Source organism: Python bivittatus, unplaced genomic scaffold, assembly GCF_059951505.1.
Source record: "Python bivittatus isolate LINGU-HERP-01145 unplaced genomic scaffold, Pbiv_v1 ctg000350_np1212, whole genome shotgun sequence".
NCBI classification, from domain to species: Eukaryota; Metazoa; Chordata; class Lepidosauria; order Squamata; family Pythonidae; genus Python; species Python bivittatus.
In genome coordinates, this window is record NW_028277074.1 from 12,964,756 (window position 1) to 12,991,691 (window position 26,936).

General features: G+C 39.8%; 1 protein-coding gene across 7 annotated transcripts in view; it reads left to right on the forward strand.

The window, feature by feature from the left end:
• Positions 1 to 12,488: 12,488 nt before the first annotated feature.
• Positions 12,489 to 26,936, forward strand: part of USP25 (ubiquitin specific peptidase 25) — a 74,187-nt gene continuing 59,739 nt past the window's right edge. For 2 of the 7 annotated variants that reach the window (XM_088144590.1, XM_015888819.3), the window contains exon 1: positions 12,489 to 12,718. In XM_088144590.1, coding sequence (XP_088000716.1) covers positions 12,690 to 12,718 — 29 coding nt within the window. In that variant the 5' untranslated portion in view covers positions 12,489 to 12,689. The remainder of the gene's footprint in view (positions 12,719 to 26,936) is intronic. The other 5 variants (XM_088144591.1, XM_015888821.3, XM_088144592.1 and 2 more) reach the window with 5 other exon arrangements.

Here is a 26,936-nt window from a genome sequence, read left to right on the forward strand (position 1 = left end):
TAAGAATGCAATTGTTAATGAACGGGGAAAGATTTTCACTCCAAAGATGTGTTAAAAAATACATACATCCTGAGTCTCTAACATAGGGCTAATGTACTGAATAACACTCTTCTTGGTACACACCATGCCCAGCTTTTTTAAAAGCATAAATAAATTAAATAGGATGATAGAATGTGAAAAGCAAAAGAGAATGCTCAACTATTATATTTATTTCCAGGAGAGCTTCTGGACTCCTGATTGTATTTGGGGGGGAAATGGTAAAGGCTCTAACTCAATGTTTTCTTTGGAACTATGTCCACTTAATCAGAAAAAAAAAAAGATAATCTTCAGATGAGGTAATAAAAGAGTAGGGATGTGCAACATTCTTTGGATGCTTAGTGAATGGGGTGGAAAGTTTGAGAACAAAATGTAAGAATTCATTCTGGGTCTGGGTCTGTTGTTAGTGAGATACTGAACAAAGACCAGGAATGATGCACCTAAGACACAACCGTTGCTGTTTAGTATATACCTGGCTGCCTGCAAAGAAGATTGCATATTTATTTAGTGAGTGTTTTATGCCTATGTATGCCCATATGTCTTCTTGATTTTGACTTTAAGGATGCATGAACGAAACTACATAACCTATATGTGTTGATTTGGATACTGGTGGTACCCATTTGCTTATTATTATTTTTTTAATCAACTGGTGTATTGTTGACAGAAGCTGTCAAAATAGTAACAGTGATGGTAGGTGTTTTTGATTTTTGTTCTATTGTAATGTAAATTATTGCTTCATGCAATTGATCAATGCCAGCCACTTTTTATAACCAGCACAAACAACATTATATAAGACTTGGAAGTATTTAAAGAACTCCATAATGTAATAGCAGATGGAACATTCAAGCTTGGAAGTGCTTGAATTCCTAATTAAAGAACAGTGATAAAAAGACTAGTTGTTGTGACCAGCATTTCAGGCTAAGAATAGAGGTTGTTTGTTTTGTCAATTAAAGGTGTCTGTCATTGAATAATAAATATTCACCATTTGCCAATTTTTTCTAAGTTAGCTGGCTGGTAGCTGTCACTCTTCACTGCCACCCTATCTACTCTTATATGTAGTGTTGGGATGAAAAATAAGAGTAAAGAACTGATACCAGTGCCTATTGTTTCCTAAGGCCAAAAAGTCAGAATATGTTAGTTTCGACAGAACATGTACTACTTGAACTATTTGCTCCATTGCAATGTAGCCCGTGGAAAATTCTAGATGGGGGTACATTATTCTAAGCTCAAAATAAAACACTTCTATTTTTATCATTCATGAACAAACATCGCAAAGAATACTTTGGGAGATTGAAGGGAAATAATGTTAGCAGTTTGCGTTCCAGTAAATTAGGGCAAATTAGAGTAAATTAGGTCACAAAAATCTGGGCAACCATTACATGACAGCAAAGAGATGTGGCAGCCCAGATTTGATGGCCCTAAGTAAAGAGCGTTTTGTGAGTAACAAGATCTTCTATGGTAATTAATTTGTGTATCTGTCTCCAAACTTTGTGACTCCTGACAATTAATATTGGTTTTATGCCAGATTTTATCTCTGTATCATAAGGATAAAAAGCCAGTTTGGTGCAGTGGTTAAGGCATCAGGCTAGAATCCAGAAGACCATGAGTTCTAGCCCTGTCTAAGGCACAAAGCCAGCTGGGTGACCTTGGGCGAGTCATTCTCTGTCAGGCTTAGGAAGAAGGCAATGGGAAACCACTTCTGAAATCTTGCCAAGAACAGTGCAGGGACATGTCCAGGCAGTTGTCAGGAGTCAACACTGACTCAAAGGCAAATAATAATAATAATAATAATAACAACAACAACAACGACAAAAAAGTCTGGATACTGGACATTGCAATACCTGGAGATAGCAGAATAGAAGAGAAATAACTAAAGGAAATCACAATTTATAAAGACCTGCAAATAGAAGTAGAATAGTACCAATAGTAATAGGTGCCTTGAGTGCAATCCTAAAACATCTGGAGCACTACTTAAAGACCATCAGCATTGACAAAATCACCATCAGTCAATTGCAAAAGGCAGTTTTACTTGGATACTTTACAGCAAACAACAACATCTGCCTATCCCAGTTCCTTGGTCAGGACTCGTTAGGTGGATAAAAATGCCAAATCCAGTCTAAACATCTGGATGACTGTGTGACCAACCATAATAATAATACATATAGTACATATGATAACTCCTGATCTCATATGGTGAGACATAATTTATAGAAACCTATACTGGTTTGGTCATTGCCCGGGTCAACAAGGACTGTGGTAGGTGTTCTGGTTCATGGACATCTAGTGATAAATGGGCTACAGGACTTAGGACTGTTGGCTGAGCAACCAGGGCCAGCAGCTGCAGGACTACTGGAAGAAAACTTGTTTACCTGTCACAAATATACAAAGACTGAAAACAAAGAAACAATGATCTGCTACTATAAATCAAGTCTAACAAGAAGAGAATATCTAAAAAGAATGCACCAGTTCTGGAAAGAACAACATCCAGAATCAGAAATAACAGAACAGAAGCTAGTAGATCAATGTTGATTTACAATACGAAATAAAGTATTTACAGAAGTAGAATTGGAAGGACTGCAAAGGTCTACCCAGGGCAAAGAAATCAAAGCCTTGCCAGAAGTAGCTCAGACTGTAGAGGCAAACCAGGGGTAGTTGGCAATAGAGGAAGCCAGCATATCTATTGAATCATTTTCATTCCCAAATCAAGCACTCTCTCCTCTGTTTTCTCCTCAGAAAGAACAAAGCCCTCTTACTAAAAAACAAGAGGAATCAAAACAAAGAATAACTGAGCATCTAGAAGAACAGAAAAAGAATAGAATAAGGTTGCTTGCATTGAAGCTTCTTACAAAGAAACAGCTACCCAAGTATTAAAAGATGCCAATACTGTAATATCAAATATAAGCACCAGCTCACTGCAAGAAGCAAACCAACTAATGTACGGCATGGCTACAGTTATAATTGAATACCTTGGATGCAAAATCAACAAACAAGAAAAAAAGCCAAACAGTGAATTACCAAAATGGAAGATCAGATTGGAAAATAAGATTAGTGTGCTAAGATCATACGCAAGCAAGCTAGAACAAATGAAAAAAGAAAAAGCTTAAGAACAAGAAGACCAAAGAATACCTCACAAAGAAATATCACTTAGAAACAAGGAATATCAAGGAAGCACTTGAAATGATAAAGTAGCAAATAACAGCCATAGCCAAAAAGATCAGCACATACAAAACTCAAATTGCACACTATTGGCAGAATCTCCAATTTCAGTCAAATCAGAAACATTTTTACCAATCCATCAATGGCAAGACTGCAATGAACCAGTCAACAACTGACAAAGAAGAAACAGTGCAGTTCTGGATGCAGCTATGGGACAATCCAAAGAACTACAACAAGAATGCAGCTTGGATAAAGGAGGTTGATAAGAATACAAAAGAAGCTGAAATGAAAGAACTTGTAATAACAGCAGAAATGATGGAGAAAAGGGCAAGGAAGATCAAGAACTGGTCAGCATCAGGTGAAGATGAACTGCATGGTTTTTGGTTGAAATGTCTGATTGTTCTGCACCCACTCCTTGCCAAGCAGTTTATCAACATACTGCAAGGAGATGAAATTGAAGATTGGTTAACATCCAGCAAAACCTGCCTGATAATGAAAGATCCAACAAAAGGGGCAGCACCAGCAACTACATGCCAATTATCTGCTTACCAACAACTTTCAAATTGCTAACTAGTGTAATGGTTGATGCAGTCCAACAGCATCTAGTTGAAAACAAGCTCTTTCCATCTGAGCAGAAAGGAAACCACCCAAACAGCAAAGGAACAAAAGATCAGCTCCTAGCTGACAAGATGATTCTGGAAAACTGCAAGAGAAGGGAGACCGATTTGAATGTGGCTTGGATTGATTGCAAGAAGGTATTCAATTCCTTTCCACATGACTGGATAATCAAGTTCCTAGAATAAACAGGAGTCAGTAGAAACATCAGAAGCTTTGTGCAAACATCAATGGCACAATGGAAGACACAGTTGCTGGCCAATGGTGATAGACTGGGAGAGGTTTATATGAAGAGAGGAATCTTTCAAGAAGACTCACTATCACCACTACTATTTGTCGTGGCATTGATTCCTCTGTCAATTAATACTGAAAAAGTCAGGCCATGGCTATCAAACATAAAAAATATCTGACAGCTATCCTACCTCCTTTACATGGACAACCTGAAGCTGTATGGAAAAACACCATCTGAAATAGAAGTGCTACTCAACACTGTCCAAGTATACAGTCAAGATATTGCAATGGAGTTTGGACTGGACAAATGTGCCACCATTACCATCAACAGGGGAAAAATAGTGAAAACTGAAGGAATCAAGATGCCCAATGAAAATAACATCAGGAGTCTGGATGAAGAAGATCACAACAAATACCTGGGCATCCTTCAGGCTGACAACATCAAGCACACTGAAGTCAAGAAAAAGGTTAGTAGTGAATACATCAGAAGAGTGAAGATCTTAAAGTCCAAACTCAGTGGAAGAAATACCATCAAGGCAATTAACACCTGGACAATTCCAGTCATTAGATGCACAGCTGGAATAGTGGACTGGACTCAAGCAGAACTAGAAGCCCTGGATTGGAAGAGCAGGAAAAATAACAACAATGACTCATACCCTTCATCCACACAGTGACGTTGACAGACTCTACTTACCAAGGAGCATAGGTGGGTGTGGAATGTTGCAAGTACACCAGACAATTGAAGAAGAAAAAAGAGCAGTAGAAGAATATTTGAAGGACATTAAAGAAGATGCACTGAAGCTAGTATACTATGAAGGCTTACTGAATACTGAAGAGACCAAACTGTCCTATAAGAAACACCAAATGTAGAATAGAAAAGTGATGTGGCAAGGCAAAGTAGTACATGGCCAGTACACAGACACACACACACAAACCAGCAAGCAAAGCAGATAATAACAAGACCTGGCAATGGCAGAAAAGTTGAAGAAAGATACAGAGGGGCTAATTGTGGCTGTACAAGACCAAGCCCTAAAAACAAATGCATACAAAACCAGAATTGAGAATAGAGCACCAGACAGCAAATGCATCCTCTGCAAACAAGCTGAAGAAATAGTGGATCACCTAGTTATCTGCTACAAGAAGATTGCACAGACTGACTACAAATAATGGCATGACAAAGTAGCAACAATGGGACACTGGGATATCTGCAAGAAATACCATTTGCCTGCAAGCAAGAACTGGTGGGGCCACAAAACAGACTAAGTAACAGAAAATGAAGAAGCTAAAGTGCTCTGGGACTTTAGAATTCAAACAAACAAGCACCTGCCACACAACACCCTAGACTTAACAATTGTTGATAAGAAAGACAAAAAAGTCTGGATAGTGGACATTGCAATACCTGGAAACAGCAGAAGAGAAGAGAAAGAACTGGAGAAAATCACAAAATACAAATACCTGCAAATATAAATAGACCAACTGTGGCAAAGGAAAGCTAGTACCAATAGTTATGGGAGCCTTATAGGTGCAATCCCAAAACATCTGGAGCACCACTTGAAGACCATTGGCATTGACAAAATCACCCTCAGTCAATTGCAAATGGCAGCTTTACTGGAAACAGCTTACATCCTGTGATGATACCTTTAACACCATCAAAGAACATTTGCCTATCCACTTCCTTGGGAAGGAGTTGATAGATAAAAATGCCAAATCTAGTCTAAACATCTGGCTGGCTGTGAGGCTAACAATAATACATACAGTGCATGTGATAACTCCTGATCTTATAATGAAACATTCCTATCCTAGTCTTCAGTATTTTGTACCAAAGTTTTACCTGACTCTGCTGGTTCAGCCATCACACTAAGCCATCACTTAGCTAGTCTGTTTTTGGTTAGTGTGAAGTATTAGTTGTGGTTTATATACTATGGTTTTATGTTCATATTGTGTGAATATACCTACAGTAACTGGGTATATTAAATAAATTGTGCTCAGCCAACCATGACTTTGTGTGAAAGGGAAGTCAACTACAGAGCTGACTGATATGATGATATGATAGATTATATATTTGTAGTGTGACATTGAATGATATGGCATAGATTATATATCTGTAGTGTTATCATTTAACAAACACTCAGATTTTTGTTTTGTTTATTTATAAATAAATAGTATCCATGAAAGTGTGTCTGATTTATTTTCCCTTCACATAGTTTTTCCACTGAAAATTATTATTATTGAAATTCTATTTGCCCTCCAAATGTCATTGCAACAAATTACAAATTTTATTTCTATTTAAGTAATCTTACAACTACAGCCATAAAATCATTATTTAATAAAGTGATTGCAATTAATACTTCGATGAAGAAGTTCCTGACTTGGCATCTTGAGAAAGCTATTAACCAGTATATTATTTAACTGTATAGTTAGTGGAGCATGAAACAGAAGATGACGTGTTACTGCATCTGACACTTTGACACATTATTTGGAATTAATTATCATTAAAATGTCCTTAGTAGGGAATTCCAGTAGAGTCCGTGGGAGTACCATTTGTCAAGTTACTATCACATTATGAGCCTTCAATAAGTGATTTCAAATTTGCTCTGGCAGGTTTTGCATGGAAATTCTAGTCATTTTGAAGATACAAAGGAACAGATAAAAGCTACAGATATATGCACACTTATTAAGAGTAGGGTCCTTTGAACATAGTCAAATTGCTTGCGATTAAATATGCAAACTATTGTTTGACAAAAGTATCAATATTAGAACTGTGTAAAAATCGGTGAAGAAAGTGCTTTGCAAATATATTACAAATAAAGCACCTCATTAAGGCAGCTGCATCTCTTACAAGTCATTTGTTTTGCTGGCAGATGCATTCTGTGTGCACGCATGCTGGGGTTACATTTTGAAGGAACCGTGTGACCTTGCAAAAGATACGGTTGTTTTATTATTTCAGAGAAAGATGATTTTTGTGGAAAAAGTACAAGTAAAGTCTTTAACTCCTACTGACCTAATGGGAATATCCACAGTTTTCTTAGCATCAGTATGGAAGTAGTTTGCCATTGCATTCTACCATTTTATTTTTTTGTTTCACTTCTCAGTCTGGTGGAGATACGTCCATGGTTTATGTGTGTATGTATTCAAATGACAATTGCATTGTGCTGCTGTTGTACAGGCTCCTCTCCTCTTTACATATGTTGCAATGCTGCACATATATACAAAAAGAGTAGAATTTGCTTTGCAATGTTGCAATACTTCTGGAATTCCCAGCACTCTCCCACCCATGTACTAAGCAGGCCTAACACCGCTTATCTTCTAAGACAGGTGCCATCATATGCAGCAGATGGTCTAATTAACAACCTGAAGTATTCATGCAAATACATGTTGCCAAGCACCTATTTTGATAAGTTTGCACAGTCATAATTAAGATGTTATTAATATTTTATTATGATACTAGTTTGGGGGCCTTAAAAAAACCACAAAGTGGTACATAAGACACATAAAGAAAATTACCGAAAAACTCACCATCCATTGGAAAAGCTGCCATTAATCACACATACAGAACCTGTATTAGTGTTTGTATTTTTCATGAGCTCCAGCCATCATCATATCCACCTCCTCCTTCTCCTCCTGCTCTTCTCCTTCTTCTCCTTCTCCCAGAGTTACCAATGTATTGACCACTACATGGAAGCAAACAGTTAGAATTTTCTGTTACTCTTGGCTGCCATCTAGTGGACATCCGTATCTGTGTAGCCTAGATACAGCCACTAGTAATTGTTACTGAACAGCAATGGTTGGAGAAAGGAGTTTTGGTCCCTGTGAAAGACATGTTAATTTCTATGCTCTCAGATATGTCAGCTCCACTCTCAATGGCACCTATTCTGTAGGAAGTTGATATTCTATCAAAACACAGCAAATAAAGCAACTGCAGAAGCTGGGGTATTAGTCTCTCTCACAGCCAAAACATCATTGCAGAATAGGAACATTGCCCAGAAACCAGACAGGAGGGCATTTTCCCATAACCAACCTGCAGAGCCATCTGGAGATGAGCAAATTGCTGCTCATCACAAGGATTTTCCTCCATATCCCTAGATCATCTACAAAGGAAGCCTTGAGCTAGCATAAGAGGGAAAAGAACACTTCCAAACCAGATCAGGTAAAGATGACTTAGAGCTATCTCACTGGTTGGGGAGCAAAATATGGAGACAACATTGTAAGGCTATTTCCTCTACAAATGGTTAGCAGGCATCTTCATGCCACACACAGGGTGTATGGATTAGCCTATAAAGATCACAACAAAATTAATAGTCTTTGCTGACTAATAAAGAAAAGATGGAAGTATACCTTGCAAAAAGAAAAAAAAAACATTCAGAACTTGGAGCTAACAGCTGACATTCTTAATGCTCTCCAAATGGTTTGCTTACCTTGGCACAAACAAACACTACTAACTTTTTGTAGAGGACTTGTCTTCTCAATATTGCCCATTTTGTCACTAGCTCACCAGGCAGCTTGAAGTTGGCTTTAGGTGTTTCAGTTTAAAAGTGGTATTTTCCCTCTTATAAAATTTCCCGAGAAGAAAATATAGTGCAATGAATGAAATACCCTGGGATGAGAGGATCACTAATCCACTCAGCTAAAATTAGCCTATCCTACTGCTGGGCACTGACCTCCATAGTTATTTGGCTATTGTTGAACCTGTGAGAAAACCCACCCATCCCCACCTGCTCAGCCTATTTCTCCTCATTGGTGGTGGGGTGGGTTGGAAGAGAGGTGGTGGTAGACATAGGAATTTAATTGAATGTGGGTCTACCCTTGGGGTGTGTGTATGTGTGTTTGATTCAGGTGTTTTGATCTTCTGTTTTAATGGCAGGCCTATCAGTACCCCAGGAGACTGATAGTCCTATGAAAGCTTTCACAGATGCTGCCATCTATTGATCACCCAGATTACTGCAAATTATAATCAGAACTCAGAATTCCAAAGGTCAGAATCTGGCCGTCAGAGGCAGCACACAGTAAATAATACAAATTACAGCTAAATCAATAAACAATTGAACCAAGGCTTGACTCCCCAACCTCAACACAGGAAAGTTATTGGTGGCTGGTTCCCACTAGTATTTCAAATTGAATGGGAGGAGTAAGTTGGAAGGAAATCTACGAATCACTGCCTTGAAACTGCCCTACATTAAATTGGGCGAGAGCAGCAACTCTACTTTGCCTCATGGCCGAGGCATTGTAAAGGTTAAGCTATAGGGACAGTGCAATTTATGTTGATATATTATCCTCTTGACCCAAAGACAGAAGGAAAGCACATTAACATGGTGGTGGAGAAAAGAAGCTAACCTAAAGACCTTGAGAAGTGAGCAGTATTATATAAAAATAAGCAATCCTTATGGTAGGAAAGGAAAAAAGGTCAGTGGATTGAGGCTTCCTTTGTATGCCACCCCCCCCCCCCAGGAAATTTGTCAAGTTTCATAAATTTGGAAAGGAACTGTTACACCTGATGACTTCATCTACTGCTGCCAAAACAATAACATTATAGTTATCTGTTCATGTTGTTCTTGTAACAAATCATAGTGATAGCTAAGGATTCAGAAAACAAAACAAAACAAAAAATTCTTTCTCACATGCTTGTGAACAGAGTTGTATCATTACCAGATCCCAGGAGGCAGAATTCCACAATTATTCTTTTTCTTGTACATTTCTACTGAGCAATGGCATCTTATGTTTTTAGGATGTGTGCAGATGTTATATCCACACATACATGTAACTTTCATAAATCCTAAAAGAAAAAAAAGCAAATGGGCTTAAAGATGCTGAGAATGGTCCTGCAACTATTGCATGGGAAGGTGTATTGTGATTACACAAACAGACGAAAACAAACAAAACGTCAACTCTCAAAGCACTTATTCAAATAATTTCTCTCATTATAAGAGACTTCTTTTGGGTTTTGGTATCTTAAGTGTGTCAGTACACTTCATGTGTCTTCTACTTGGTGGGACATGGGCAACAGTTTGTTAGTTTGCAATCTAATCTCTTGTTTAGAGATCCTACCTAGCAGAGAATAGCGTGAACATGCTTGGGGTAAAATTGGGCATTGATTGCACTTATGGCACACTAGCCAAAAGAAACATGTATGGTCTTTACTTTTAAAAAGGAATGGTGATGTGGCATGGGTATTACTGAGGCTGGAAACCCAGTCTCATTTTTTTCTTTCTTGCTTTAAAAAAGTATTGCAGGTAGTCCTCCATTAACAACGGTAATTGGGACCAGAATTTCCTTTGCTAAGTGATGTGGTCATAAACTGTATCATCACGTGACTGCATCACTCAGTGATGGCAATCCTGGCGTGCCTGGTTGCCATTGTTAAGCAAGGATGTCCTTGCAACTTCCTGGTGGCTTGTAAGTCGGCTGGCGGGCAGGTAAGTAGGTGCTGCCGGGTGCTGGAGAGGCTGGCATGGTATGGCACTTGCATGGCGGGACTTGGAGTGGCTGCTGCAGGCTGCAGAAGGGTGAAGGAAAGCCAGTGCAGTGCGAGCACAGCAGGGCTTAGGGTGGCTGCTGCAGGGTGCACAAAGGTGTGTGACGGGCTGGTGAGGTATGGTGCAAATGCAGTAGGGCTGGGGGTGGCTGCTGTAGTTTGGGGAGACTTACCTGAGCGATTTGCGACCTTCCCTGCTGGCTTTCCCATTGACTTTGCTTGTGGAAAGCTGTCAGGGAAGGTCGCAAATGGCGATCTTGTGACTGCAGGATGCTGCAAGCATTGTAAGTGCAAGCTGGTTGCCAAGCACCCAGATTATCATGTGACCACAGCTCACTGCAATGGCTGGAACTTCAAATGGTTGCTGAACAAGTGGTCATTAACTGAGGACCACTTGAATATGAAAAACCTGAGGGGCAGCATTGGTCAATGTTTATAGCCCATCTTGTGATGACTTTGGCATATGGAGATTGCCTGCCTTCTTTCTCTCTCTCCCACAATTTCACTTATTTATTTATTTTCAGGACTTATATGGCCACCTGTCTGATATGATGACTCTAGGTGGCTCACAACAGTGCACAGAAAACATAGTTAAAAGCAAAAGTACTTCCGCTTGTAGTACCGTATTCCTGTTTGTATTACTGCTACTTTGTTTACTACTGCTTATTTCTTTTCTGTACATTTCATAGCACTGCTAACTAGAAAAGGAATAGACTGATAGGTGTGCATGTTTTGTAAGTCTTGGTCCATTCCTTACACATTCAGGATTACAACAGAACTTTTAATGGCCCTTTTAATAAATTTCTCTCTAGGTAGTGCAGCATTGCTGGCCACTCATACAAAGCAGAACTCTTGCTCCTCATCCACTTATGCTTCTCCTTAGGATGATAAAATGGTATGTAGTGATTTGGGCCCTTATGCTTAGGTTTGGGGGTGCAGTAATAGAGGCTGGGCCCTATCCTCCTTACAGTGCCTTTCATGGAGAGAACGTAACACTTTGTACATGAGTTTGCATAGTACTGAGGTTGGCTAGTTTGTAGCTCAGCGTGGCACATCAATCCAGCCAATTTGCTAAGTTCATGGTTTAATGTGTTGTACAAAACCAGGCAACCGCATTAATTCAGCAGACCATTGTTCAGTTCATCATATGTATCAAGTACAGCAGCTTTTCTTAGCAGCAAGGACTAAGCAAGTTACGGCTGCATCTTCTGATTGCTTTCAATGGGTGGCTGTATCTGCTTGCACAGGATGGTTCAATCGGAAATCCTCCAGAAAGCAGAATTAATCAGAACAAGTCTTCTTCTGGAGGAACAGCACCACCTCCATACAGTCACTCGTCAGCTTCTTTCTCTGGCCATGTTTGCATGGCACAAAAAAATCCTGCCCTCTGATCAATTTCTTTCGCTTTGAGCACCTGAAGCACATGATCACCTCCGATGTTTATTAGATGAAAGAGGAACTTGTTCTCTTAACATTCAAGGAAAAGGTTGACTAGCCATTTCCTTATTTAAAAAAAGTGGGCATGCACTTCTAAGAACTTGAAGATGGATGAGAGGAAAGAGCTCATAGCTCGGTCGAGTAAAAAGAACAGGGAAAAAAGGAGATAACCACTATATTCAATACCAGAAAAAGAAAAGGGGGGGAGGGTAACCTGCTACAAACAGAGGAATTTTGATACATCCTTTTTAAAGGAAACTACTCATCACATCTTATGCTATCTGTTCATGCAATGGTACTTTTAAATAACGTTCCAATTATTCATTATCCGAGTAGCTCTGTGCAGAACCGCGCTCTAAGACGCAAGGAAGAGACTCAGCGGAGAAAGGGGCGGAGCCGAAACTACCATTGCAGGGCCGGGCAGGTTTGGTTGAGGCCGCGGCGCCGTGGGCGCGTCTACCGCTCCGCAGACATAGGGCCGGCCGGAGCGCGCCCTGCTCTTCCCCGGGGTTGTTGCTGCTTGCTTGGGCGGCGCGTCACGTCACGTCACGTCACGTCACGGCTGCGTTGACTCAGCGGCAGCCTCCTCGCCCGCCTCCTTTTCCTCCTGGGTCCGCTCAGGCCTGGCGCTCGCTCTGGTTCTCTTAGCCTCCCCTCGCCAGCGCCCCGTCTTCTTCTTCGTCACTCCCTTAGGCCGGCGGGGAGGGAAGCCGAAGCTGGGAGAGGGCCATGACTGTGGAGCAGAATGTGCTGCAGCAGAGCAACTCCCAGAAGGTAAGGGAAGAGCCAGCCGAGTAGGAGGAGAGCGGCAGGGGCGGAGAGACCCCGCTTCGCTCAGGCCGCTGCAGCGGGCCCTTTAGCTGCGCGAGGGCCTGCTTTTTGGAGCCTCCACCAAGGCGGATCTGCGCCCTTCCTTTTCTTCTTCCTCCGTGACCTTTGCATATGGAGGGGAAGCCGTCGTGGGCTGGGTTGTTCTTTCCGACTTGGTTAGAGAAGGGGAAGGTTAGTTGGAGCTTTTGGATAAATTGTTTTGGGCGGAGCTCCCTTCTACAGCGATTACTTTTTTCTTCCTCTTCGTCATCCTCTTTGGGTGCTGTGAAGCACTGCTTGTCCCTTATTTGTTTCGTTTCCCCACTCCCGTTTAACCTTGTCAGAAGTGCCTATGGGTGTCTTCCAGTGTATTGATTAATTGAGCATTTATGTCCCGTCTTTGCGCTCGCTATGCTATCTCCTGTCTCCAAAGTGACACTATTTCTAAAGAGAATAATTGACATCCATCCACATCCTCCACCAGTTCTTGTATCCTGAGACATCCCTCCTGCATGTTCTGTAATATTTACAGATGTGTGGTAAACATGACAGAGATATGTAGTCCAAGTTTTTATTTGGGCTCTGAAAGGTACCAGTAATGTGTGTGTTGAGTGAAGATAGTATTAAAGCAATCTTTCTCTTTTTCTTATTTCTTAGCTGGAGGATCAAGTTGTTAGATGAAAGTGAAAGTTGGATAAACTCAGGGCTTCTGTCAGGAATTTGCCAAGAGAGCATAGTTTAAGATGAAGCTTTTTGTTAGTAAGTAAAAAATGTCCTAATTAATTTCAGTTCCATCCTGGTTCATTTTTGGTGAAGATTCTTTCAGTGTATGTGTGTACAATGACTTGATTTCAGGATCAAAGGTATTGGAAACAAAATTGTCTCACAGCTGTCTATGTGCAAGAATAATTCTTTGTGATTGACAGGAATTTTTGGGTGTAAACAAAGGTAAAGGTCTATCTTTGAATGTTATTCTTCTTAAAAGATGTAGGACAGTTTATATGATCTTGTTGCTACTTAAACTTCCATTTCATTCTTATAAAATCCTTGTGAAGTAGATCAGGTTGTGAAAGAGTAGCTCTCTCAAGCTAACTCCATTTGTACATAGATTTGAACCTGACCTTGATCAAAGCTTGGGAATTCTCTGATTTATTATACTTAATATGATAGAGAATAGGTCATTGTACCATGTATGTATATACATATGTTTACACTCAGAAGTCTATCATGATTTGGACTTGTTATAAGGACAGACTGTTGGATCGTGTATGATTATTTGGTAATGGTATGGAATTGGCTGAGCCATTGTATGTTATAGTGATCAGTAAAATGTGTACTGAGCATTTTTTAAAGTAATGTGAAGAATATAGGGAAGTTCATGATCCAGCTAGCTTTATAAATAGTGTGTTCCCACACTATAAATTAGGCTACTAACAATGCATTCCCCTTATATTTACTTCTACTGTCACAATTCTTTGTTTTATACTTTGTTTCCTTTTTGTATATATCTTTAATTCCAAAAATGCTGCATCAAAATAAAATACTTACATTAAAGTGAAGAGTAATTCTTAAAACAGGTTTAGAAAGATTTTTTTTAAAAAAACTTTAATAGCTTGATCAAAATCCACTTTTGTAATGTTCACACTTTATTATTCTAGGCAGAATTTAATTATTGTCACCCATTTTTGCCTCTTTTGTATCAGTGATGTTTGTATGATATCATAGGCCTATGTATTAGAAATAGGGCATGCTTTATTTTTAGGACCTGAATTATCTCTTTACCAGTTTTTACAGAAATGTCCAGAACATTTAGACATTTACTTAACATTCTACTACTATCTGGGAATTGGATTCTCACAATCATTACTCTGTTTAGAAGCAGAAATAATCCCCCTCCCCCATGCAGGGGGTTGGTTTTTGATTAAGGCAAGAGTAGAGTTAGACACATTTACACTCAGTGCTTTCTTTGCATGCCATTGTTGATGGTAATTCTTGTCTCCTGCAATATTACTGGCTTCCACATTGGGCCTTTACTGGGAGTGTTTCATATGCAGTTACAGAAAGCTTTCACCAAGAGTTTTTGTTCCCTCTTTCATATGGTTTCCCAGAGACCAACAGTCTTGTCTTTCTGGGTGTCAGATGTGCCATTGCGACTAGGGCTGCTGCATGCTGGTGGGCTAAGGAAGCTGAGGTTCCCTTCAGTTGGTCCTGGAGTGGGATAGAAAGTCTGATGTCTCACTGTAATGTACTGCTACATTGTTCATAGTTTAAGGAGAGAAGGCTTTGAATGAAATTGCATATCTGGAAGAAAGTTAAGAGGCTGCAGGGAGATTTTTACAATCTCTTTTCTAAGCATGAGGGAGGCTGCCACTCATATGTAAGTGCTCTTGAAAAAGTTATGGGTAGCTGATGAAAGATCACATTGGAGGGATATAGCTTGGTTGGTATGTATTCCTCTCTACCCCACTCTCCACAGGCAAGGGTTGGTTTCCAAGGTTATATAGCAGTGGGCAACTGCTGTCTGTGGGGAAACCTAGCCCATGTTCTGTGCTTCAGGTCAAACAGCTCTGCTTCTCCTTCTGTTTGCTAACAAATCCCTGTCTGTATTGATGCCCACATGGCAGGAGGGTGCAGCGGTCCTGCAAATTGGACAGTGAGACTTCTGGTACAGCACAAGGGGAGGTTTTAATGGTCTCTTCCTGATTTCTTCCCCTGCATGTTTATCTGACACACTGCAGTCCACTCACAACAGAAGCTCAGTGTGGTCTTGATCTCCCTTTTGGTAATGGAACAGATTGTCATGTAGTTGGCAGACAGGTTCCATAATTATATTGGGCCACAAAACTGACAGCTTTTCTTTTATCCACATACAGAGCAGCTTAAAGAATAGCAGCTGTCACCACTCTACCACAGCCAGGAGTCAACAGGTACCTGGACACTGGGACGGTGCCTTGTTGCCATGTAGTTCTGCAGCTGCATATCGGGCTGCAGGAATTAATACTGGACTCTAACAGTGCTATCCTACAATTCCTGGCCAGGTGATGCAGCTAGACCCATTAATGGCAGCCTTAAAACATTTAGAAGGTCACAAAGTCCTGATAAGTTTGGAAAAGATATTCAGGGATTTCCTGGCATTTTAAATGTTTTATGGCTGAGCTGACAGTTTATTTTCCTTGGGAAAGTGTATTTGGGTTAGGGGATTTTAGCTGGATCCCCCAAATTCTCCTTCAGATTCATTTGGAGATCTCAAAGAGACTCGCATGGGTCATCCTGAAGCTTGTCAGCCAGCATTCATCATCCATCTGTCATCCATCCACTGAATATGTGTAGGGTACAACCGCCTCTGTCGAGGCCTGGGGACTGCCTTGTGAATTGACTCTAGTCTCCTGGTGAGCTTGATTCTCTGAGTAGCTGGCTAATAAACCTGCAACTGTAGCATCCACATCTGTTTCCTCTTCCATTGCAGCAGCAATTGCAGCCAGCACATTGAGAACTAAGGCCACAGTGGATTAGTCATTGCAAGTGGCATTTCTCTCCTGTATATTGCTTGTTTTGCAGATCCTGCTATGTTAGAAGCTGGAAGTACTATAGCATGAATGAGGAATTGCGTGGCCAAGCATATCACACCCCACACAAAAGAGAAGATGTGAAAGCCTAGCTGCTTTACCTTGTACTGTAATTCTTCTAGTACATTAATTGCCATCCACTCACTGCTGGATGGTGTAATGTTGGTGCCTCTTGTATCTGTTCCAGTTTCCTTTTCCTCTATATTCATGTAAGGCTGTCCATGGGTTGTGCACTCAGCTGCATGGTAGAATGTGGAGGGAGCAAAGGCCATCTAGATGATGTCCAAGTGGGTTTCTTCCTTTAGGTGGGGCAGTCATGATGAGTGCTAATCCAAGCACCCTGTTTTTCTGTGCTTTCTTCCCCTCTTCTCTCTTTGTTTAAGCAGACCCCTGCAGTTCTGTTGTGTGCCTGACAGTGTTTCCTATATGTTCTGATTTTCAAGCCAATACATGATGTGTTTCTTAATGTATAAGAAGTGATAGAGTCCCCCCACACATTCCCCCCCCCCCCATAGTTTCCCATTCCCATGAGGTTTGAAAGTTATGCCCCTTGTGTCTCTTCTGGGACCAAACCAAGGAAAGAAAAATGCTGTGAGAAGCATAACTGTATGAATGGAAATCAGAAACAAAATGCAGTGTGAAATACCTTACCTGTTCAGGTACCAGAATACCACATTTGGAAGTAAATATTAAAGAGTTCCTGGGGTTTGCAAGGAACCTTGCAGTACCTGCTGATGCATTCTGCCCCAGTGCAAAGGAACACTTTTCCCAGAATGAAGTTTTCGATTATATACTTGGTGGTTTACCCTTGCACCTTGAGCAACCCTAGACAACATAATGGGGAACCAGGTTTCCAGTGGTGTTCCTGGGAATTGCTAGTGTGTGGCATTGTAATCAAGTACGTGAAAAGCTTCAATAAATTCCCATTTTTGTAATCTGATTTTTAGACCCAATGTGGAAGTTATAGTGTAGTGTAAATTGCCAGAGACTACATTATAACCAGAGATCAGGCATGTACTTAAAGTAGCCTACAAGGTTCCAGATATTGAAGAGGAGAGTACTGCTCAGATACAGCTCTATGTGCAAGGACTGTAAAGTGTTAGAACACAATATGTCTCTGGTTGTGCCCCCCATTTCTTTGCATGAACCCTCCAGTAGCATATATAAGTAGTAATTGCTGAATACAGTGCTGCAGATATTACTGCTCTCAACCCAACAGCTAGGAACAAAAGAGACAGTAGATATCAAGAATTTGAGAAGCTATACTCACAAACTTTTTTTACAGTCTGGTATTGGACTCAGGCAGGTGCAGGCCAATGCTGGCTCCATTGCCAGGCTTACAAATGCAAACAGTGATTCAGTCTACAGTATGCATTATGAGTCAGGGCTAAAGAGAACCTGTGACCCTACTGTGCTTGGGGCCTGCACCAAGAAGGCTGCAGTGTGCCTGTGTTACACACACTGTTCCCAGATTCGGCTTATGGTCACTCACTCACACACTCACAGCCTGTTGAGCCACATGGATCTTGTCAGCCCCCCTTGCTTTCTACCTGGGTTTTCTAGATAGGTGTGGCTGGAGCAGACAGACACACAGCCCTGGTTAACAGCGGGGAAATAATTGGGGATACACACAAATCACTTCCAACTGAACACTGAGGCACAAGAGGTTCTTTGTAATACACGGAGACCCAGTGAATTTAAAGTAACAGCAAAACTTTACTGGTTGCAAGGTACATTTGGTTTTTCTCATACACACACACACTCACACACACTCATCCACACTTACCCAGGTCCTTCCCAACTAAGCTGCCAGGCACTAGCTAGAGGGAGGGAAGCCACCAAGTGACTGGATCCAAAGGTGACTCAGATGTCTAAGACTACTCAGAGTGGGCGGGCTTTGGGACCCCTTTTGTCCCCAAAAGTCCTTGCTGGGTTGATTTACAAGTTGATGGGATTGGGGTGAGGGTTTCCATGTGCTCAGCCCCAACTTCCTTTTTCTGGTTCAGGTCCTTTGTTTTTTCCTTAACGACTTGCTTCCTTCTTATCTACCTCCCTGAAGGGATCTCATAGATAAGTTTCCTGGCTTTTGTCCTCTCTGCTTACATGCCTGCTTCATCTTTAGGTTATGGCAGCTTCAGCCTAGTCTCACACCTGCAAGTAATAATGGACAATAGTACTGTGGATGTATTTACCATCAGATGGTCTCTGGTCAGTCTGGAAAAGAGGCAAGGAAACATTTTTTTAGTTGTAGGTATACTGACATACATGGGAGTTGGGTGGAGGGGTGCTTGGGATCTGCATCATATCCTGAGGTTCCCTACATTGATGGCCGAAATTTTGGTTCTGTCATCATGAAACTTTGAAGCTGAAAGCAGGATAGATGTGGCAGCAGGCTGATCCATGGTTGATGGCTTTTCAAGATCCTTGAAGCTCTTGCAGCAGAGAAATGTGTGGGTGGATAATATGGGCCTGGTTGTAGAGGCAAGACCTATGCACGGTGCTCCTGGAGACCATCAAGGACATGTTCTTTCCAGTCATCCTCTCTTCTGCTCCCATTGATCCACCATGTGATCCACAGGTGTCTGGCCAATGCACCTAGAAACCTTGCTCTGGTCCCCACTTCATCTGCAGCCTTGATGCACTGCTTCCAGACTTGGTTCATGTTCCTTTTCCATCTCTCATGTCTCCCACTATACTGGAAAGCACTCTTTTAGACTAGAGCTTCAACAACTTGATGGAACAGTTGTTGGATGAGCCTAAGGAGTGCAACTCCAAGGATAATCAGCACAGTGATCAGGAACTAGATGAGGTGCCCAGGTTAGATATGGGTGCAACATGATGGGCAAGCTGGTGCTTATCTGTCTGTCTGTCTGTCTGTCAAATTTATATCACCGCCCAACTCCCCCACAAGGAGAGACTTTGGGAGGTTCACAACCAAACAGATTAACACCAATAAAAACATAAATAATACAGTATAAAATACAATTATTAAATATAATAAAATCCAAGCGATGGTGGTATTATTTCAGCCTGTGACCAGATAATATTGGTCAAAGGTAACACTAGGGAACCAGCCATCCCCAAAACTGACTATTCCCATCCCCACCCCATGCATAATGACAAAATCAGGTCTTCAGTTTTTTTCTGAAGTCTAAAAGGGAGGGGGCCAATCTCACTTCTGGGGGGAGGATGTTTCAGAGGGCAACCACTAACATCACTATTGCATCCCCTCTTGCAGCTGGAGCATCTGCTGAGATTAGGTGGGACTATTGGGACACTGAGGAGAAAATGAAGCTCATAAAGCTAGGACACTGAGGAGACAATGCCACCCATAAAGGGCTAGTAGTCACCTGTCAAAAACTATGGCACGCAGCTCCAGGGTTTAGTGCAGCCATGCCTGGGGCATTCTCTACTTCTGTCCTTTCTTGACCACAATGGAAGGTCCCCATGAACTTCTTTGTTCTTGCCTTTTCTCCAAGTTCCCCCAATAGGCTCCATCACAACTTACATGCAGAACGTCATGTGTGTGTCCTCACCATTGCAGTTGGCAATGCTGCACACAAGGAAGTGGCCAGATACCTGTGGATTACGTGGTGGATCACTGGGAGCAGAAGAGAGGATGATTGGAAACAACATGTCCTTGATGGTCTTCAGAAGTCATTAACACTGAACATTTCAAGGCTGAAACAACTGATGATCACTGCTTCCTCACCCAGCTATAGATTTGTGATATCCAATGTCCTTGCTGCCTCTGGTGATTTCATAAAGCAATGTACTGTTGACCTTGCAATCTGTTCAGTCAACACCCCTTGATGCAAAGGGCTTCTATCTGGCTGTGCAATCATAGGAATGCTAGGTAAGGCAAAGGAATAGGAAGAGAAGGTGATACCATAGACCATGGGTAATACTGATGGGAGAGACAGGAGGAATCACATAATTTTGACATTCCCCTTCAGTGGACCATTCATCATCTACATAACACAGTCTCAAGTGGGTCACCACTTCTGCAGAGGATAAGAATCCATCTTGGCAGTGGTTCTGTAGTAGACAACCTCTAGAATAAGTAAGGAGCTTTGTGGACACATGCTCCTAAAATGGAAAATAAATATGAGATGTGCTTACAGCAGGTGAGGTAATTTCATGGATTAGTCTTAAGTTTGATATGTTTTGTATTATGATTGTTCCACTTCAAGGAGTTTTTTCCACAGCTTAATTTTTTTTTTTTTAAAGTGTCTGCCTTGCTGTTATTGATAACTTTAGCAGTTGGGAGCTGAACAATTGGACTTTAGAGGGCACTAAAGTCCTCTGAAGGGATTGGTAGGTAGTGGGATTAAACTGGGATTTCTGTATGGGAGCTTGTTTTGGTGGTTGTTGAATACTTTGAATGCATTAGTCCTAAACAACAATACCATCTTGTTTTTAGCAGTTTTTGTAGGAAAATGACAGGAAATCAGATGTGTTTAGATTTTTAAAGATTTTTTTAATCCCACCCTTGTTATTTTTTTATAAATAACTCAAGGTGGCGAACATACCTAATACTCCTTCCCCATCCTATTTTCCCCACAACAACAACCTTGAAGGTGAGTTGGGCTGAGAGAGAGTGACTAGCCCAAAGTTACCCAGCCAGCTTTCATGCCTAAGGCGGGACTAGAACTCACAGTCTCCTGGTTTCTATCTTGATGCTTTAATGACTAGACCAAACTGTTTCTTAATAGCAGGCTGTCAAAGTTTGGTGGAACAATTTCTGGGAGGTTCAAAAAAGATTGTAGGTGTCAGAGATAGAAGACATAGGACCATATGTCTCAAGCCTTCCAAAAGTTTTGGACTTCAGCTTGATTCATTGCTCACCAGTTAGTCATTTTATTTTGGTCATTAATCAGTAAAACAAATCTTTGCATTGCTCACTATTCACCATCTATATACTACTAAAACTCTCACATCTGTAACCTTCAACTGGGCAAAATGGTGTGTCATAAAGCAACAATTTTTGAAGAAAGTTACCTCAAATGGGCTAACTTACAGAAAGTTTCCAAACTCTGGAACCCATGACTCCCGTGGGATTGAAATCTGGGAAATTTGTGGCTACCTGAAGTGCTGCCATGATCAGCCCAGGTCACATGATCATCATGGGTATATCTCTGACCTCTCTCCTGCTTCCCTCTGGCCCCTGCACCTAATCAGCTTACGGCAAGGCCTGACGGGCAAGTGGTGATTGGCTGCTTTGGAAACAAGGCAGACATTTGAAATCTCTTAACAGCTGTGGGTGTTGAGGGGAGGAGGTAGTGACTTGGATGCCTGCTGGTAAGGTAGGGCTGGATGGGGGATACCAATGGTCGACAGGTGAGTCCTCTTCCTCCCTCGAGCTAGGGGGCCCTTGACATACCAGAATGGGGAGCAGGGTGCAATTTTCCTCATGGTCCATGGCTCCCTTTGTTCTACCTCCACCCAGCAAAGTAGCAGGCAGTTCCTCTGGTCAGCTGAGGTGGAGAGGAGGCAGTGGCGGCTTCACCAAGGCTCTCCTGTGGGTTGTGAGAGGAGAGCAAATGGTGCAAGCCTATGTTGTGGGTGGGTGGGTGAGAGGAAGGATGGACGGACGGAATATTTCTCATGCTCCCTGCTAGCTTCCCACAAGAAAAGTCAGTGGGGATGCCGGCAGCAAGTTGAAAGTTGTTCACACTCCCACTGCTTTTTTGCCCTTGGTCATTCTGTTTCTCTGTTTGGGTAAGGAAATATCTCTGAAACGATGACCCAACAGGTCATAGATTGTCTAGTGTTAACCAAAGTTGATGTGAATTGAGATTCAATAGTATCTAAAAGGCCACATATAAGTAGATAGACACAGATTACATAGTTCTTCCATATAGTGATATCTGTTTTGCAAAATAAAAGTGAACATTACTTTATCAAATTATTAATATTTCTAGTCACTGCAGTTTGTTCAGTGTCCATCCTCACTGTGAGAATACTGTATAAACGTGTTCTGACAAGATGCTTTTCTGGCTGGACTAATTTTTTCTCAGTTAACTTGAAGAAGAATGTTGTCAGGTAGGCATTGCTAACAGTGTTTATCTGTACATTGCTTTATAGACATTAGTCAGCAAGGAAAGAGCAGTTGATTAGATGGGGTATCATCATGACAATTGCAAGTTAATAGGATAGGACTTCCCTATTTAAATGTAAAAGGCTTGATCTGCAAATCTGTATTACAGACAACAGTACTATACGTCTACATATGGGTCATTCATTCATTTACATATGGGTCAAAGCTGAGAAAATACTTCATGCATATAAAATTGAGTCTATGAAACATTCAGTACATTAACTATGACTGTTTAATACAATTTTGTAATGTCAGTGCTTCATCAGCTGTACTGTCTACAAGTCGTCTTCTTCTTTTAACTAGGACCAATAAAGCCTTGGAAGACTTGGCCCATAATATCTAAAGCAGCACTCAAAAATTTGATTTATTAAATTCATAGATCATCTGACTCCCAACAACTCTGGGTGGTTTACAAAATGTAGATGATGATGATGATGATGTAAGAAAATAACATAAAACAAAAAAGCAAGGATGGCAAGACAACCCAAATGGGAACAAAGAAAAAGAAGAAAAGGGGGCTTCAGTTATATTTGCCAAAGGCCTTGGAATAATTTGTGGCTTTTTGAAAGTTCTGGATGATTACTCAATTGTTCATTATTGCCACATTAACTACTGCTGATGTGAGTTGAAATTTAACAATATCTGAAGGACCACATATTGTCCATCTCTGATAAATAACTAAATATAAGGAGGTATCTTCTCCCATGCATATTTTCTGTAGGTTGACTCTGGAAACAGTTCTCCAAGTATGTTTGTCAGATGAATTTAGGATGGTGACTGCAAGAGTGAGTTTCTAACTTATGAAGTACCCTCTTCAAGGAGGGTTGCCTGAAACCTATATAGTTATATTTTTTGATGCCAGGTAAATAAATTCCCTTTATACAGGGGCATATTAGGTTGGTTAGATTTCATTGCATTAACGAGCTACAGTAAAACCTTGATTTAGTGGACCTTTCTGGGGAAAGAAGGGTAATTGGTTACATACAAATTTACGCTATAGTTATAAATTACAATTTATATAATTATGTGATTTATGTTTTATGTTATTTACATAGTGATGTAGTTATGCAAACAGCATTAATTAACATAAGCTATATTGCTTGCCAGACTATTTTGGAAACAACAGACTCTGCCTATTATTTGGGAGTAAAATCTGAAATAAAGTTTTCCAAAGTTTGCTGAATGGAGATCCAGAAAATTGAGGTTCTATTCTATTTTTCTTTTGCATATAATCTTATTACACGTAAATGTATAAATACAAAATCAAACATTTTTCCAACTATTTTTTCTGATGGATAGCAATAATAAGTAGTAATAAGTCTGGTGTTTGAATTAGTGTTGTTTATTGCCTTATGTCTAGGAATCTAGAATTATTACTTTCTTAAGTGTAAAGATCTTTTATGAAAGAATCTTTAATGTGCAGCTGAAGCAAGATATTAAATTAGAAGAATAATTCATTTAGTTTGTAACTTAATAATGTAGTGAGGATTTTAAAATACCGAATCCTGTCAGGTGTAATCAGAATTTCTGCACCAAAGTACGCTTCAGCTGCAGTGTTGGTTTCAGGATTGGAAACATACCATAATTAGAGTCATTAGAAAGTAAAACAAAAATAAAACTGCTGATATAATATTATGATTATATAAATATACAGTTCTGGGCACCAATCATCATAAATTATATTGTAAGCTTGGAAAAAGTAAATAAGATCCTCAAGTGTTTTGAGATCAGAAAAAAATGTAGATAAAAGAATAAAATCATGGATGGTATGGAAAAAGTAAATAGAGAAAAGTTTTGGTTTTCATAAATACAGGGAGATGCAGATCCAATAAAATTAACATCTTTATTTTTATTTATTTAGTTGTATATCAAATTTGTCACTGCCCATCTGGTTGAAAAGCATTTATACAATTCATAGTTAAGTTATAATGCATATGCCTTAAATGCTATCTGATTGTGAGCAGTATGCAAATGGTTGCTATCATTCTGTCTATGGTTGTGAGATTCCTTTGTGAACCAGATATAATAATGGATATATATGGCCTTGGCATGAACCAGCAGGACTCTTCCTATACTCTTACAGTATTTTCTATATTATGTAATGCATCAAATAGTTGTTCTGTTAGTTATATTATATTGTTTTTGATATATACCAACTATGACTAATTGCATATGAATGATTTTATTTCATATTGTTAACAATTTTTTCTATTTTCCAGTGCATAAAACACAGTTTGAAGCTTGTTAATAACAGATAAGCTGCATGCAGAAGTTTAGTCAAAATGTTTTAACTGTTTCAGTACTTTAAAAGTTGTATTTTCTAAAGTAAAAAAAAAACAACTTACTTGAACTAGCTTAACTGGTAAAATGTGTTGCTTTGCTTCCATTACTAGCAGAAATGAAAGCATGTCTTGATGGGTAATAATACTATCATATGGCTTTAGAACTCCTTTGACCTCTTACTTCTGGAAGGACAGACTTCCTTTCGGTATCTACCTTTTTTTTTCCCCTTAGATCTCAGGTCCAGCAAGTGCTCATTGATTACTCCCAACTGGCTCTTTCTGCTTCCTATACTAGTGTGGTGTAATAGTTAAGCTGTTACGTATAATTAAGGATGCTCAGGTCTCTGGGTGAAAGCACAACTTTCCTCATGGGATGGCTGTTTTGGGATTAAAATGGAAGATTTCAACATAAACTACCTTGCGCTCTTGAAAAAAAGACATTATATACATCTAATAATAATAGCAAGCTATTATTTATAGTTAACTGCTAGAGCCAGCCTTGTTTCAAATTCAGTGCTAAGCTTTTCAACTCTAGTAAGTTGTGGGTGGCTTGGCCATTGCTATTTTTGGGATGGTCCAGGAGCAATTGGGTAGCATATTAGCCTAAATTAGGTTAATTTCCTTCAAGATTCTGTAGTTTAGCATGTTGTATGTAGATCTACATATTTATCTAGCTTGCTTCATTCCTGGGATTCAGATATCCTTGAACTATCAGTTAGTTTTTAGCAATTGCGGGAAAAGTTGCCCAGAGCGCATACGTCTTGTAAAAATATACATACATAATACATATATGAAACATTAGATTTGCAAAAAATATATAACAAATATTGCAGTATTAAAAGAAACAATAGTAGTATGCTTGGTGGTCTCTAGCCCTTTGGATAAATTCAGTTGGGAAAATGGAACCTGGGATAAAACACTGCTTAAACACATATAATTTCTAGTAGCTTGAGAGAGAAAACAGTGGAGTCTTTGGGGTTCTCTGAGCTTGGTTCTTTTCTTGCAAACGTTTCATTACCCAGCTAGGTAACATCTTCAGTGCTAAAAATGGGATGGGGTTTGCTCTCTATCTATATACTGTGGCATGCCTTGGCAGTGCTGGTGGGGGTGTTATTTATCTTTTGGTAGAGGGAGAACAGTTGAGTAATTCTATTAGGTGAGGATTTACTGCAGTAAATTCTCTTCTTTGTTCTAATTAATTTAGAAGCCTTTTTTTCCTTCTGTCCACCTCATATAAGCACTATTACAAGAATGTTTTCTTTGTCAGTATGGAGTTATTCTTCAATATTTTGTTGTTACAGCCAACTTTGTTTCTGGTATTGAAATTTTCCTAAAATAATCAATAAAAACCAAACAAGTTTGCTTTCGATCTTTCCCCCATTAAATCTTAAATAATCAATTGATTTTGTCTTTTGAAACCATTCTTAAAAATAAAAGAATGGCTTGATTAGAATTAAACTAGATGCTTTTTATTTTTGTCCAGCGTATACATCTTATTTACCTATACTAATGTATCATGATGACAAATTCTTACCATCTTTTCTGCCTCAGTCAGATTAGGGGAAACATCCTCCTCTTTTGTAAAATATACACTTTTACATTACATTTATCAAGAAGGCAGTGTAGCATTTTGTGTATTTTCAGTTTACTCTCACATTTCTTCATGTGAAGCTGTTGTGATCACTGAGGACAAATAGAGAATAGTAGAAGACCTTTCATCATCATCTTCTTATTATCTGTACCAATAATGGGCTTTTTTTGAGGTTTATTATTTGCTTGTCACACTGTTCTTTTCATTAACATAGCCTTCAGAAAGTTTATATTTTCTGTTGCTGTATGGTTGTTACTATTGCTGGGAAAGAACAGATAATTTGCCATTGTTGATGCTTTGAGTATAACAGAATAAAGAGGTCTTTTGAGTTTGCATTTGGAAGTAAAGAGATTAAATTTGCAAGCTGTCAATAATTCCTAGTGCATAGGAAATATTTTGTTTCCTTTCTTTTTAAAATGTTGTTTTAAAAGGGAAAGAAAGAAGGACAAATACTTATTCAGTTATTTGCTAATTTTTCTCCCTATTCTTCATTTTCTTGGCTGGTCTGTGTTGGGTATCATACATTAGCGCATATTTTGTATTTTAATGTCAGAATTTCTGGCTTAAAGTGACGTAAGTATAGCCATTATCTTGAAGAGCCATATTAGATAATATCAGAAAATTCATTTAGTCTTACCTTCTG